The sequence below is a fragment of the Coptis chinensis genome, chromosome 2, assembly GCF_015680905.1.
Source record: "Coptis chinensis isolate HL-2020 chromosome 2, ASM1568090v1, whole genome shotgun sequence".
NCBI classification, from domain to species: Eukaryota; Viridiplantae; Streptophyta; class Magnoliopsida; order Ranunculales; family Ranunculaceae; genus Coptis; species Coptis chinensis.
Genome location: NC_141457.1, coordinates 62442323 through 62459272, shown reverse-complemented (window position 1 = coordinate 62459272; position 16950 = coordinate 62442323). Strand labels below are relative to the sequence as shown.

Here is a 16950-nt window from a genome sequence, read left to right as displayed (position 1 = left end):
AGCTTGTTGCACGCTTGTCATAATCATTTGTAAAAGTCATTATCATTATCAATAAAATTTCCACTTTAAAAAAAAAAAATCACATAATAGAGATTGCACTGAGCACAAATTACACTGGATCTCACTCACTAACTCACAATTTTACTATTAAGATTGTGCTAGCAGTATCTGTATAGATTACAATTTTTCTCACATTGTCAATCGTACGTTTACTCTATAAATCAATTTCAAAGAGGAAGCAGATTTTCAGGTAGCAACGCCAGTACCAGCCCCAACACTAACACTACTTCCAATGCTGATTCCAATACCTCCATTGCCAACGGCAATGTGAGAGGTGTAACAGTCCAGTGAATATATTTGATAATAGTATGCCAAAGTACCGAAGTCAGAACCAATGACCACCAAAATCAAAACAGACGACTCCTAAACATACGCAATAAATGCATCATTTTAGACTGTTAGATGAAAACAATATATGCACTAGCAATCAAAGGTGTAACATATATCAATTTATTAACTGTGCCTATATTGCTAGCAGCATAGCTATCAAGAATCGGGAACAAATGCAACAAAATATAAGTTACTTGGTCAAGCGGTTTGATCTACAAATCGTGTAAAGTTTCACAGCAGTGCAAGAATTTTTAAGCAATACACTATGCCCCAAAGAACAACCTATAGTATGCCTCATTTCCATGAATAATTAAAATGGAAAAAATGGGAAATAAAAATATTTTCCATGCAATACAATGTGTCTAAACCTTAGCAAGAAGCAAGAATAACAAAAACCGAACAATATGCAAAACAAAATCCTATTAAAGACCATATATGATTCTTACTATGCAAAAATGGAATAAACTTCCCTGTTAACCTACATAACTTTCATCTGATCGTTGCATGTGTAATGCTCTTAGCTAAGATAGTCTTCACTAAAAGAGCAATGAAATGCTTATAAATAGTCATGCCAAGTATACATAGATTGGTGTCTTGACATCAATAATGTTAATTTGATGAACATAAAATCAGTGCACATTTGCAATATTGTCGAGTGGCTTAGCCATACCGCTATAAGTGTACGTTTTTCTTAGGCATTACAACCTTTTTATGTATTTGCACCTCCATTTTAAAACACAACATGAAAATAAAATAAAATACCTGAATAAGGTGTACCTTTGTAGCACCTCCTTATTGCTTATAGAGCCAGCAATACAAACTCCATTCGCCGGTGAAAGAATTATAAAATACCATACAAATGGAAAAGAATAGTAATAGAAACAACAAACACAGCAAGTGCACAACTTAAAACGAAAACAAAAATAGTGAAAACACACAAATACAAACAAACAACGGTTCCTCAGTTGGGAGGACAAAGAACTAAAATCAAGTACATATAACTTAGATTACTTTTAGAATTAGTGTGGAATGATTGTTGGGTCTATTTGGGATTGACTAAAGAAGTTATACAATCGGATGTAACTAAATGAAAGAAACAAAAACAGATAATAAACCTACAATGTAAAACTATTACAGTCTAAAAACAGAGATGAAGAAACAAAGTGCAAGGTTAAGATAAACAAAGTGCAAAGTTAAAAGAAAGGCATTGGAACGTTAATAGCGTGAAAAGGATATTACCTTGGCGCAGTTGACCCAAATGAAAGAGATGTGACTTCAAAGTTCTGCAATTGGCAATGAAATCATATTCATCTAAGTGGCCTAAAATGAGGGTACAATCTGTTAAGCGCGTATAAATTTTAAAGGGATTACAGAAAGGTATAATACCCCAAGTGTAATCAATGTCTACCTCAATGACATAACTGAAAGCCAAACAAAAATATTGACCAAATTGGTATAAATCTTAACACACACGATTATGCAATAAGAAATTAAGTTTATTACAGAGTCCAGGGAACAACATGGATTTACGAATTTATTTTTTAGGAGGGGAAGATATCAAAAGCTAAAAGAGAACAAAGTGATCGACATAGGTAGTTGGAGAATATTTCAATTCAACAGGAATGTATATGCATTATTAGTATAATGATACCACTTTGTAACGCCCCAAATCTCATGCAATTACATACCCAAGATATGTGACTTTTCTAGTAAAATTTCGACAGAGTCTCCTTTGTATATTCAACATTTCATAAATATAAACCTGTCATAACCTGAAAATTTAATAAGAATGTATCCAAACCAAATATAAAACCTCATATCTTAGTCGTAAATTCAACTACTAAAATATATACTGATTAGTAGAACCAGCTACTTAACCATCTCGACCAATGCCAGTTAAGTCAAGTAACCAATCCTCGAATGAGAAGAAAACTATAAATATACAAACATCCTAGAAACCCTAATACACGACTTATACAGTGCAACTAACATACATACTTCTCCACGTTACAGATACATTCAAATCTCACCGAAGCAAAAAAAAAAAAAAAAACATCACAGGTTACAGATTGCGCTGAGCACAAATTACACTTGATCTCACTCACTAACTCACAGTTTTACTATTAAGATTGTGCTAGCAGTATCTGTATAGATTACTCTATAAATCAATTTCAAAGAGGAAGCAAATTTTCAGGTAGCAACGGTAGTACTAGCCCTAACACCAACACTACTTCCAATGGCAATTCCAATACCTCCATTGCCAACGCAATGTGAGAGGTGTAACAGTTCAGTGAATATATTTGATAATAGTAGGCCAAAGTACCGAAGTCAGAACTAGCGATCACCAAAATCAAAATAGACGACTCCTAAACATACACAATAAATGCATAATTTTAGACTGTTAGATGAAAACAATATATGCACTAAGTAGTAGTCAAAGGTGTAACATATATCAATTTATTAACTGTGCCTATATTGCTAGCAGCATAGCTAACAAAGATCGGGAACAAATGCAACAAAATATAAGTTACTTGGTCAAGCGGTTTGATCTACAAATCGTGTAAAACATAATAACTGTTTGTATGTATTTGTGGATCATAGAAAGAGTTTTTAGTTTTATTAAATTGTGTGCAAATTTGAAGAATATAAATGGAATCTTAAGTCAGTTTGGCCTTCTCAAAATACATACACAGTTCGAATGAACAACTAAGGCGGCATCACAACAAAGAAAAGATGGAGTTTAAGGAAACTACATTCTTAGAAAGTCAGAATGTATACTATATGGAGCTTGGATCTTTAATTAGCTAGGCTTATAGATGGATGCCATTAAGCTTAGGAGAAGGTGGGCGAAGGAGAAACCAAACTAACAGAATTTTCTATGAATGACTTTATATACCACCTATTCAACCAAATCCCTCCATTCAAATTCAGCGACTCTATATATATAAGCATAAAGCCAGCATAACTCAATTTGAAAATCACTACAAAAAAAGAATTAAGAAAGATTGGGAAACATATATATTTTTTATATAATTCCATACAATGCAGATCAAAATTAAAATTTTCAACACAACAGCTTAAAGATAACGTTGTCTTATTCTAATATAGATAAAGTGATAAACATGGTTACAAATTGCAAACCTATTTCAAAAAATGTAAATAAACCCCAAATTATGTATGAAAAAGAAAATAATAAAATAGAGGAAATAAAATGAAAAAGCTTACCAGCTTCGAGTACAATAGGCTGTGCTATACCAAAAAAATGGTCAACCTGATACAACATATTAGAAGAGATAGGGCAATGGTATTCCAAACCATCAGAAGCTTTCTAGACATCTGATATTCCCCAATGAATTATTTTGTGGGTTTTGCTTGAGCAAAAGGGTTTTTAACCCCTTACATCAAGCTGAATAAGTTGTTTTAAATCTACAATCTAAACGAAACAAAACTAATAAGAAAGCAATCACAAACATTAACAAAATTGAGAGATGGTTACCGGACAGGCATGAAATGGGAGAGAGAGAGAGTGAAAAACATGTGTACAGGAACGCAAGTGCGAGGATGTTAAAAGTACGAAAAAGCATCGAGTGTTTTACAACAAAGAAAAAATATAACAATAATGGAACATGCATATTATACACTGTTTGTTTACTTACCGGAACAAACACTGTTCGTTTACTTACAGATGATATTCATCAAATTGCATGTGCAAACATTGATTTAGAGAATTACCAATAAGACAATCTGATATTCAAGAGAAATTCATTTAGCCATGAGAAACACACAATTGAAAAGAATTAGAAGTTTAAAGAGAAATACTAACCTGTTATGTGAAACCTGATTAGAGACGCAGCAAGAAGCACTATATTAAAAAAAAAAAAAAAAAAACTATGAAGCCAATAGCCAATCCAATGAAAGCTGATCAACCGTAGGAATCTCAAAAGTTGATTTATAGAATCCAAACAAATAAAAAACATGCACAATTTCAACTCAACAATTTCGCAGTTTTAGCCAAATAAAAAAGGAAATAATTTGGGAAAAAATAACAACTGAACAAAAGAAGTAAGGAAGATAAAATTTTTACCTTGATATGTGTGTGTTGGCTTGGCATGATAGAGAGTGTATATACACAAAGATCAGAAGTGGGATTGATCAGGAGTAGTTTGGAGAAGACGAACATAGAGAATGCTGGAAGCATATCGAATTCGAGGAAGAAGAAGAAGTGGGAGGCGAAAGGAGAACATATTTATTATTTGTTGTTGTGAGGGTAGAGTGAAAATGACGGGAAGAACTTTGGAGAACGAATGGTTTTGAGGTTTCTGTTTTTTTTTCTCCTTTAATTTTAGTTTAAAACCTTTGAGAGTGAGAACGAAGGGTTTGCCGATTCTTTTCCCTTTTCACAATTAATACCACTAATTAATTAATTTCTAACCTCTCTCATACTGTGGTGCATTGGGGACCCTTGATTTATACTCCCTGAAAACGAATCCCAGCCGCGAGTTAGGAAACCGAGTTGTTTTGTTAAGTTGATGGGGATGCTACTATCTGTGTTGACTATGGCAAACCCGGTCATATTAATGCTAGACGTTTCAAGCTCTACTCACATTTTATCTGTTCTAACACTTCTAGATGATTGATCCTCCTTTACTTCTGCAATTGTTGAGTCTCCAGATTCTAAGTATACTTTTGCTCTTTCGCCTGATAGATTTCAAATAACTCAAAAACTGTATTAATGTGATACTCAGAGATCATCTTTGCCCCCAGGCTACTACCTCACCATAAGATGTATATGCTATTACTTCATCAAGCATCTCATCTTCCTTCCATATCAACTCAGGCTAGTAGTGTCTCCTACATTAATCAATAAAATACATCACACCATATGAGGCGAGACTTGGTACTTCCCATCTACAGTAGTGTCTTCTATACCGTGCCAAGTGTGCTTTATTGATGGCTCACTTACACCTATCACCAACAAGGGTAATGTCTGCTTGTCCCTTGATGTATCATTATATTTCGTTAATCATGATGCTCGGCTTGCCTTAGCCCTTAAGCCTTCTCTCTGATAGTTAAGTGATTTTTCCCAGACCACTGTTCTGTTCTAAGTCCAACTTAGTCTATGTTTGATGTCATTGCAAATTTTGCAAAATATTCCTACATAGAATTTGAAGAATAGAGGTGATTTGAGGACATAATAGCCAAAGGTGACATTTGGAAGTTATCACTCAGAAGCAAAGCTTGGACTGAATTTGCATCTTCTTTGGTATGTAATTAATGGTGGAACAACCTACCATACCCTTGAATAAGTCCACTCTAATTCTAAAAGATTTATGTTCTCTATCCAATTTAAAATTCTTTGACAGAAAAATTCCAAAACACCTTCATTCTCAAATGATTCTAATTACCATGAATCTTTAGATTCATTTCACCCATATACTCTATCTATAGGAACACCTTTTGCATCACAATGCAGAGGAAAACGACTTGGTGTGGTACTCTTACCCACATTTTCGACATTACCATATTTAATGAATGAGGATTTAAAAAATTTTAACTAGTTTAATGCAAAACATACCTTGCGAATGAGAACCACATGAAACATAAAGAGTTGTCCCAATAAAACTTGAAAATACATAACACAATCAATGAGAATAAGAAAAAGGATGAGACAATGCAGAATACCTTCTCACTTTTAGATGGAGAACAGAACATGTGTAAGTGAAACATAATCACGAAAAGGTTACCGATATTGTTGCAAGGACTCCTCTTGGAAACTCTACATTGAGTTTCCTAAACAGCTCCCGCTCTACCCCTTTCTTATCAGCAAAACACCTTATAAATATGGCAACTGACGCTCCTCCTTCTATAATAAACTTCATGACATTAAAGGAGCACAATTAGAAAGTTGGGGGCCCTATTAATCTTTTCAAGGACATTGCAAGTGAAAGAAATGAAAAGGAAAGCACCAAATCACTGACCATTAACAATACAAAAACTAATAGGAGGATAAAGCTGATGTAGTTCTTCTTCTCAATACAGTTGTTTAACCACTACATCATCAAAAAACCCATTTCAAGAAACTCCCAATCCCTTCTACAAAAAATATATTACAATTTCCAGAAATAAAGAAAACTAAACACAGCCTCTGACCTTGCAAGGATGATCAAACCCGTCAACACAACGGTTGCAAGTCCTACAATGCTTGTTGTTCTTTTTCACCTGCAAAAAAATTGCATGGTATCAATCAAGAAGAAGAAGAAGCGAAACTGGTTCGTACCACTTTAAAAAAAACAAAAAATGAAAAATTGAGAAACTTACATGTGAGTTGCGAGAGTACCGAGCACGCAAGGAGAATTTTTTGTTAGATGAAGTTGTAGAGGGAGAGAGAACGAAGAGAACCAAAAGGTTTTCAATGGTTTTCTAATCCTACAAAACAAGGTCTCCAAGTCTCCCAGTTGTGGTTTAAGTCTGGAGAAACGAAGGGTTTTTTTGTTTAATTTCAGAATTAATGATCTAATTAATTTACGCCACTGCCATCGTGGCACTTGTCCCGACCGTCAATTTATACCCCTGAAAACGAATCCCAGCCGCGAGTCAGGAAGCCGAGCTGTTTTGTTAAGTTGATATAGATATGTAAGATTGTCACAAACGTTCTTTGAAATGAAGTGCCCGACCATCATCGTACCAATTTATTGAGTCTGACCTTCAAGCAAGAAACCACAAAGCCACGTGCACATCTTCTTTACAGAGCCATGATTAATCAATTGATTATAATTATCAACATTTATAGTCCAACTAAGACATACATGTTGTTTCTTTGATAAATTAGGACATGTTTTTTTTATCAAGCATTTTTTTTTGTAGGAAAAACGAGCATTTTATAAAAAATTAATAAGGAAATATACAAGGAAGTAAAAGAAGGAAAACATAAACATAAAGGGTGGAGACCTCTTGAATACCCAACACCAAATTCTTGAAAATTTGGTAAAAACCATCTTTAGTGGTGAGACCTCTTGAATACCAAGCTAAAAAAACATCAAACCAAACATCAAATCGGCTCCAATTTGGTGTTTGCTTGGGTGTTGTATCAAATATACATTTGGTGCTCACTCTTTGATATTTCCACTGATTTGGTTTGGTATTGGTTTGGTCAAAAAAATTTGGTGTTTTTCAGGTCTCACCATTAAAGATGCTCTTACATCTCATATTCGACTCACATTGTAATGTTCTAGTCAAATCTATAATAGGTTCTATATGACCATTCCATACATGTCCTAATTAACTTATCAAACACTAAGTTAATTAAGGCATGTGTTAAACAAGCATAGTTCACAACTAATCTTGATCTCTATCTATATCAATTCCTTTTCCCTTTCCTTTTGACTTCTGTAACAAGACAAGGAAAACTTATCACAATGTTGAAATTAATTCTTTGTATTATTCATCATTTACTTTAGTGCCGTAATAGAATCGTGAGTCCTATATATGGTTAAGAATCAACACTCTAATGCATCTCAAGTGTAATTGGGTGAGAAGATAATGGGAATATTATGGCTTAGCAACAAGATTAAAGCAACTTTTCTTCATACTCTATGTTGATCACCATTCCATTTTTGTCTCATAATGCAGCATAAACTAAAATACTTTCCCCAAAAACTGCTAAGAGAATATGGTTGTTCTTTTGACCCAATGATAGACGGGACACAAGTCTTACTTGTTATACTTAATTAGGGATCGCCAATGCATAGTACAAAATATCAAGATATGGCAAAATATCGACCCCCTGATTTATGGATATGTATCGGGGATATATTACATTGGGGCATCTGCAAATATCGTAGATATATCGAGATATATCAACAAAGATTGCAAAATATCGCCAGACTCTGCGTGGGTATTGCTAACTGCAAATATCGTAGATATATCGATAAATATCGCAAAAAAATGTCCACAAATCATCTATATTTTCTTTGAATGTGGTCATACTTTTAATATGAACTACTCTCTAATGCTAAAAAATACTAACTTATTTGTACATGTTTAGAATGGTTATATGTCGTTATAAAATCATATTCGAAATTTCAAATATTTAAAAAGTCACACAAATTACTACACTGGTTGTAACGCCTCAGGATTAAAGAAAGATTACAAGGCATTAATAGGACTACATTCAATTTTTTCCAATTAAAATCAATGATAAATCATCATTTTTTTTTATAAAATCCGGCAAAGTCTTCTTTGTATTTTCGACATTTAAAACACGTAAATCCTGTCATAACCTGAAAATCAAAATAATTCAATTCTCATTGATTCAATATTTTCACGATATGTATATATTTCCAGTGTTAAAAATCCCAAAACAATATCAACTTTGGCCAAAAAAAGGGTAAGCAACAGTAAATTTCTATACTATACACTTCTCATATGCTCCTACACACTTCTCAAGCCTTGGAAAACCAGAAAACTTCTTACTAACCCCAAAAATGTTTCTAATGCATTAACCAATTCTCAGTAAATAGCAGTTGAGATTCCAAGCGCACTAATAGAACTTCATCATATACAAACGCCCACAATTTCAGTTGTTGCAAAAAACAACAAGCAACAAATAAAACTAGTATACGAAATGGGTAGAAGTTTTACCTCAAGAGAATCAGAAGCCAACTCCACTACTACAAATCAAACTCCACTACTGCACCAACAATGAACAGGTTATTTCAGCTATTCTTACTAATAAAGGCTAGACTTTCTTACTCAAAATACTAGAAAACTTGATATTTGCTGGGAAAAAAAAACACGATGTACCTAGTGCGCAACAACCAAAAGTGGGAGAAGAACAAACCACTGAGACAACACGACGTACCTAGAGCGCAACAACTAAGTTTTTCATTGTGCTTTATCTTTGCAAAATAGAAAAACAAACAACCACTGAGAACATACTTGTATTCCTAAAGTTTTTTAAATTGTTGTCTGACAATTGCTTTAAGGCTTCAGTAAAATTTTCATCTCAATTACTATAATATGTTCACATCTACCCCTTTGGATGTAGCTTGGTACATATCAGTTCATGGAAGAGTTTGGTCTACCCTCAAAGATAAGGACCAAAGATGGATACAATCCTCTTCTCGATGACTTCAAGAATACAAAATATCCTATGATATACATAACTCAAATATAAAACCACTACTGAACATCACATTCTAAAAAAAAAAATATTTAGCAGAGTTTCCTTTGTATTTTCAACATTTCATAAATTTAAAACCTGTCATAACATGAAAATCAAACAATATACTTCAATAACATATATTAAAACCTCAGACCTTGGTCGTAAACCCAAGTACCCAACTACTCAAATATATATTGATTTGTAGAACCAACTACTTAACCATCTCGACTAATGCCAATTAAGTCAAGTAACCAATCCTCGAATCAAAAGAATACTATAAATTATATACATGAATTAAAATGAAAACAACATATACATCATTTCTACTTATATCATTGTTATACACCTCTATTAGTTCCAACCAGAGATACCACACTTCGCATATATATACACCACACCTTCATACTACTCACATGTAGAACTCAAAGTCTGAACCTCAGCCCATCTAGAAGTTCTCGAGAAATTATTCATTTCCTCATGGAAAATTTTCTTATGAAAATTTACCCAAGAAAGCGTATTGTTTTTGGGTTCAATTGCCCGGAAAGAAATTTGATTCATAGAAAATAAAAAGAATCTTACTCATTAAAATCACGTTGAGCATATTGTTGGCTCATTCAATTATATTTAAGTCGATCTTAGATTTTCTCTATATAATTTACTTTGAACGTTTTACCTATGTTGCACTTTCTTTCATGAAGACATAAGACTAGCAACTAGCTATGTGTTCTTTGTTTGCAAATATATAACCCTCCCGGGATTTAGGATTCGCATAGCTGTACATATCTGAAAGAGGAAGTGCTCGACCCAGGAAAGATATGCTAACCAAATTTACTAAGCAGGTGCCAGAGAAGTACGCCACAATGCTATAACACATGTTCCTAGAAGAAACTGATGTAAAATATCCGCAACAAGAATTACAGTTTAGCATGCAAAATAAGTGCATACCCCCAAATATGAATTCCCATGAAAATGGTGATGGCTTATTTATTGTAGCAAACAATATTCATGTGCCATCAAAATTTACTTTATTATTACAGTAGCCGTGCTTTACCCCTAGATGTCCAGTCAATTGTTGCGCCTTAACGCATTTCGGAGAGAACCGGCTAGCTCTGGGTTCGAGTGACATTTCACCCCTAACCACAACTCATCCTCGGTTGATGCAGCCTCAGACGCTTCAATTTTAGATTTTAGTCTTAAGAGAAAGGTTACACCTATGGGTTTTGTATTACAGGTTAACACCACTCCACTAGTACTAATAGGCGGCATAGGGGAAGAAGCACTACACCTAGGAATCAACAACACGAAAACTTTGTTATTGTTATAAAGTATACCCTTTCCTTATCGAGATCGGGATTACTAAGAATGGTTGGGACAACAAGCATCCATCTCATTTGTACTTTGGATACCCGTACAACCATCGAAGACCATTGAAGTGACTAATTCTTGGAAATAGGGGGCGTTGAGGACAAAGAAATTGCTCGAGTTACCCATTTTTCTATCTAGCACCAAAGAGCTTGGTGTTAAGAAAAAACCTCTTGCAGGAGGGTTGGCTAGATATTTATTGTAAAAATGCTAGCCCCTCTCAGTTTATAATGAGAATATTTCATTTTAATTCCATGGATTATTATCATTATGCATAGAAAGGAGGAGCCGTATGAGGTGAAAATCTTATGTACGGTTCTGAATGAACGACCGTAACGGATCTCAGCTCAATCTGAAGGCAATTATGCAGTAGCTTTACATAATTATTATGAAGCTACGAGATTAGAAATTGATCCCTATGATCAAAGTTATATACTCTATAACATAAGTCTTATCCACACAAACAACAGAGAACATACGAAAACTTTGGAATATTATTTCCGGTATGCCAAACTATGCATTAGATCTATGGAGTTATCTTAGTTAGAGTTCATGAGCTCCATCATTCGAAAGTACAGACTATCCGCAAGACCCCTGGTAGGCTCCCTCAACTTACTATACTTTGATTTACTACACCTGGGAATGATTAAGCTACTCATAATATTACTTGGTTTCCAGTAGTTCACTAAAGCCTTACGCACAGAGCAAGTTCAATTCTTTTATATGAGCCCCCTTAGCTCAGAGGTTAGAGCATCGCATTTGTAATGCGATGGTCATCGGTTCGATTCCCATAGCCGGCTTTTATCTCTTTGGTTTTTCTTTTACATAATCGGGCGAATTAACGGTTGAATGTGGGGAGGAGGGGGTTTATGTCAATTCCAATGATTGGGCCGTGGAGGCTATAGCATCATTTTGATCCCTACCGCTTCCATTTCTTTCTCAATCTCATTCAATCTTCTTCTGATTCCATGTTGTCTATCTGGCACGGTGCACCTACTTCAATACTCTAACTAAACGTTTAGATCGGAATCAAGGGAATGATGGATCCCAGCTGCCTCGCTCCCTCCCCCTGGGAAGTGAGATTGAGTACCATAGCTAATAGAGCGGCTACATACTAGGATCACCTAATTCAGACGTTGAGGTTAATTGAAGTGTGAGATCGAGGACATGACCTCCCCCACACACACACACACACACACACACACACACACACACACACACACACAATCTTCCTTGAGTATATAAGTACATAACAATACTCCTAGTACAACTTACTTAATTATTACAGTCTATCCACATTTTAATCTGATCATGATCTCTACCATTTTTTTTTTTCCGATAACCACCACCCTTATAAAGATCTCTACCATTTTCATAATCATTGTATGTAATGGTGCTGTTTCAAATAGTATTTGTTACAACCACTTTACCGCGAATCTCGCCAATCTCTAACTTTACTCACATTCACTCTATATTTTGGATCGGCTGCACCAATTAGGTTGCCTACATACCCATTTCGGGATCAAGCCGCCGTAGTTCACCTCTCTCCTCACCCCTCTATGCCTCTCTTGTTCCCCCCCCTTTACTCTCCTCTCTCTTCCTTTTTATATCCCTTTCTTAGGTTTACCTCATGGGGCCTAGTCTAGTCTTGGGCCTTTCTCTTGGCTCAACACATACTGTGGTCTGGGCCTTATCTCTTGGCCCAGTACCTATGTGATACATCCCTGAATATGGCTACTACATTTGCCCCCTCTCGGGTCGGGTTGGGCGATGACGACGGTGGACTCGAGAAGTCCTCAAACTTTCTTGTCTCTCTCTTTGAACTCTAGATATCCCGCGATATCTCTTGATCAGACGTAGTCTTCTCCTCCTTAGGACATTTTCGTATCCATGTACTCACTCTCTCTTCTTGGACCGTACGTCTGTGAAGTACTCAATCCATCAGTTCTTGTTCATATACCCCATTAACGTATCCCCAAAGGATCTCATCCCCTTCGCTCTCTCCCATTAACTCAATACAATGCCCACGATGTGTCTCAACCCAACCATCATCTCTCACATAGAACTCCCTACCATATCAGCGGTATGCCTCCCCCAGCCACCTGCTCTCTTTCTCGGAACTCATCTGCCTGCTCCTCATGCGGGTGTATCACCCTAGCCACCATCTCTCCGAGAGAAACTCATCGCCTGCTTGTTTGTGGAGTGTATCACCTCAGCCGCCATCTCTCCTTCAGAGAACTCACCACTATGTCCGCGGAGTGTCTCAGCCCTGCCACAAGCTCTCTTTCACATAACTCACTACTATATCTGCAGAGTGTCTCACCATTTCATTTCCCTTTCGTAGAACTCCACTGTCTCATCCCCTTCGCTCTCTCTCTTCAACTCAATACCATGCCCACAATGTGTCTCAACCCAGCCAACACCTCTCACATAGAACTCACTACCACCATATCGGGTATGCCTCCCCCCCACCGCGCTCTCCTTCCGGAACTCATCGCCTGCCTCATGCGGAGTGTATCACCTCAGCCACCATCTCTCCTTCAGAGAACTCACCACTATGTCCGCAGAGGGATCATCCCCCCCGTTGTTCAGATCTCATGTCCGCATATCTCTTGCATCTCCGACCTGCGGCTCAACCAGGCTCTGGGGCTACTCTCTTTGACCGCCTGTGTCTCTTTACCTTTTCTCGTCCGCTGGGTGGCTCATCCCACTCCGCGGGCTCGCTCGAGCTCTCGCCTATTGGGGCTCTCTCATTGCCTCATGTATCTCTAGCATCTTTGGTCTGCGGAGGGCTCATCCCACTCCGCGGGCTTGACCGGGTGGTCGCCGGTTGAGGCTCTCTCATTGCCCCATGTATCTCTAGCATCTCTGATCCGCGGAGGGCTCATCACACTCCAGCGGGCTCGCTTCGGGCTCGCTATTGGGGCTCTCTCATTGCCCCATGTATCTCTAGCATCTCTGATCTGCGGAGGACTCATCCCACTCCGCGGGCTCGCTCGGGCCTCGCCGGTTGGGGCTCTCTCATTGCCCCATGTATCTCTAGCATCTCTGATCCGTAGAGGGCTCATCCCACTCCGCGGGCTTGCTCGGGCTCTCGCCAGTTAGGGCTCTCTCATTGCCCCCAGTATCTCTAGCATCTCTGATCCGTGGAGGGCTCATCCCACTCCGCGGGCTCGCTCAAACTATCGCCTGTTGGGGCTCTCTCATTGCCCCATGTATCTCTAGCATCTCTGATCCGTGGAGGGCTCATCCCACTCCGCGGGCTCGACCGGGTTGTCGCCGGTTCGGGACAGCTCTGCCTGCCCCACACGCGCTGTTTGGACACAAGGGTCCGCGGAAGGCTCATCCCCCCCGCACTCCTTCAGATAGTCCCACGACATATCCACGAAGGGTCTTCTCGAACCCCTCCGCTCTCTTTCGGAATGCACATCCGGGAATAGCTCAGCCTCCCAACTTAACTCAAACTCTTTTGGCGTCCAAGTGTTATAAATGCACATTTTATATTCTGCATGGAAATTGTTATGCGTATCAAAGACATGGGACAAGTTTTCTAACTCATCTTTCTCTATGTTCCTCATGCAAAACCGGTGCCTCGATTCTGGAAAGACCTTCTCTATAGCGACCTTCATTGATTTGTCTTGATTTGTTATTATGGAAGAAGGACTTCGATCTGACATAGCTCTAAGCCAGGTTTGGAAGAACCAAACAAATGATTCAACGGTCTCATCTGCCAAGAATCCACATCCAAACAGAACAGCCTGCCAATGGCGATTCAATCCAATGAAAGAAGCAAATGGGAACAAATATTTATTTGTTCGACAAACCGTATCAAATACCAGCACATCACCAAACTGCTTGTACGCCTCTCTTGCCTTATTATCAGCCCAAAGTATACTCCTCATACTTCGATTTTCACCGAATTCTACTGCATAAAAGAATCCAGGATCTGTTGCTTGTGTTCTCTGGAAATAATCCAGTAAACGGTAGCACTCAACTCTAATGTTATTCTTCCGCCCCTTTTTCATATTATGTTCACAATGTTTTTCATTTCCGAGAATGCTATTTTCCCCATTGTTCCCAAGGGTATCCTTAGCTCCATCTGCTACTCCTGTAAGTATATCCACTATCTTTGATGGTCCAACTCCACATTTATAGAGTGCTTCAATCATTGACTTAGTAGCCATTGTCATTTTGCGATGTGAACGAAGTTTCTCAGCTTTGGATGGATCAACAAGATCGTGATTATGTTCCTTCTGAAAGCGCTCAACAACCCATTTTCCTGATCTTCTTTTAATGAACACTGCTGCTCGACAATCTAACCTTGTTTCTTGGCGAGGTCGGACCACCTTACCCTCATACCTTTTATCTTTTGTAGAACGCAACCCTTGATTTGCACACACGTAAAGTCGAGATATCATACTGTGATCAATCCTCGAGCGCTCTATACGACTTTTGCGTATACTGAATCCCTTCTCCTTTGCATACGCATTATAGAACTCATATGCCTCATCCTGTGAACCAAATTTCAGACCGAGATATGGTTCAGAGCCGAGTTTGATCAAAGATGCGTCATTGTCTCCCCCTTCAATATTCTCATTAAAAGAAGATGTGGAAGCCAAGGTTCAATCTCCAATACATACAAATAACTACACCATCGTCCTACAGTTGATCGAGAGCAGTTACGAGAATATAGACACAATGGTTGGCCATGTTACCCATCCGGGTCCGCGGACACCTAGAATATCACGAGGTTTGGGGATAACCCAAATCTATTCCCATCTTCTTGACCTTTCTCTCTCCACACTACTAGCAGTAGCCACGACCTTTTCAACACTGTGGCCGACCATTCCAGTGGAATAAACTATTGGCGCCCAATTAAGGCTTCGAAACTTCTCCTTGACATCCTCTTCATAATAGCTCGCTGTCTGCAACTTTTTATTTGGTATGGTATCCCATTTGTTAACAATGGTCACGCAACCTTTCCCTTCTCTCTCGATACTTTCCGCAATCTTGTAATCCCGCTCTATTCTACAAGCCAGAGCCTCAATAACAAGATCAACGACATCCGTGATTCATTGATAATGCCTCTGTTGTGCTACCAAATGAAACTACCACTGCCCTTCTTCTAATCCCAATTGTGTCAATAAGCTTGAACTTCTAACCATCTGGCCCAGTAAGTTCTGTTTCAATTGCATCTCGAGTAGTACCATTGATAAGGCTAACAATTGTCATGTCCTCTCCAACTAATGCATTCAACATGCTACTTTTACCAACATTTAGCCGGCCAACTATAGCACTTGTAGGAATATAATTTTCCTGTTCAGTCTGATCCCCTTAATCATCTGACAATAAAGCCTTAGAGCCAGGCCCCATTCCCGAGCTGGTACACATGAAGAGATCGTTGTCGTCTAAGAAATTATATCACCGCAATTCGTAGCCTTGAATATTTCAAAAGCTTCTGAAAAGCACCCATATTTAGAATAAAAATCAACCAAAGCACTCCCCAAGACTGGATTCAACTCAAACCCAAGTTTCATCTTCTGACTCCGAATACAAATCCCCAACACAAAATCCTCCAAAGAAGAACAAGACCGCCGGACACATCTTTTAGAAACTTTTAGAAAGTCTCCATTTTTTCTCACCCCCAAAAGTTACTGATCTTGTTGAATCAATAACCTTTGCAGAGGAAGCGACAGCTAGCTCGACCAGCCCATCAACCACCCACAGTCTTAATAATACCAACACCCACCACTACAGCGACAACAAACAAAACCAACATCACCGAAATCACAACCAACAGCCCAGATATCACAACCAACAACACAGATTAGTCAACACGCCCAGGCAACCATCAAACCACCACTACCAAGACCAACAATTAAAACCAACAGCCACTAGTTCCAGGCACCCATCTCTAATCACCGCTAGCACCTTCCATCACTCAATCAATTGTCTGCACCACCATCACCTTCCATCGATCAGCACAACTGTCACCCCCTTCTCAAACCAGAACCACCGATCAGTACCACCAAAAC

The 16950-nt window shown here is 38.1% G+C and overlaps 1 protein-coding gene across 1 annotated transcript; it reads right to left on the bottom strand.

Moving 5' to 3' along the window:
* Positions 1-246: 246 nt before the first annotated feature.
* On the bottom strand, positions 247-15333 carry LOC147517039 (protein FAR1-RELATED SEQUENCE 5-like). Its single transcript, XM_086593454.1, has 3 exons — positions 14524-15333; positions 6541-6609; positions 247-423 (listed from the first exon to the last, which is right to left on the bottom strand). Exons 1-3 carry the CDS (start codon positions 15331-15333, stop codon positions 247-249), a joined length of 1056 nt encoding a protein of 351 aa, XP_086449580.1.
* Between the last annotated feature and the right edge of the window lie 1617 nt (positions 15334-16950).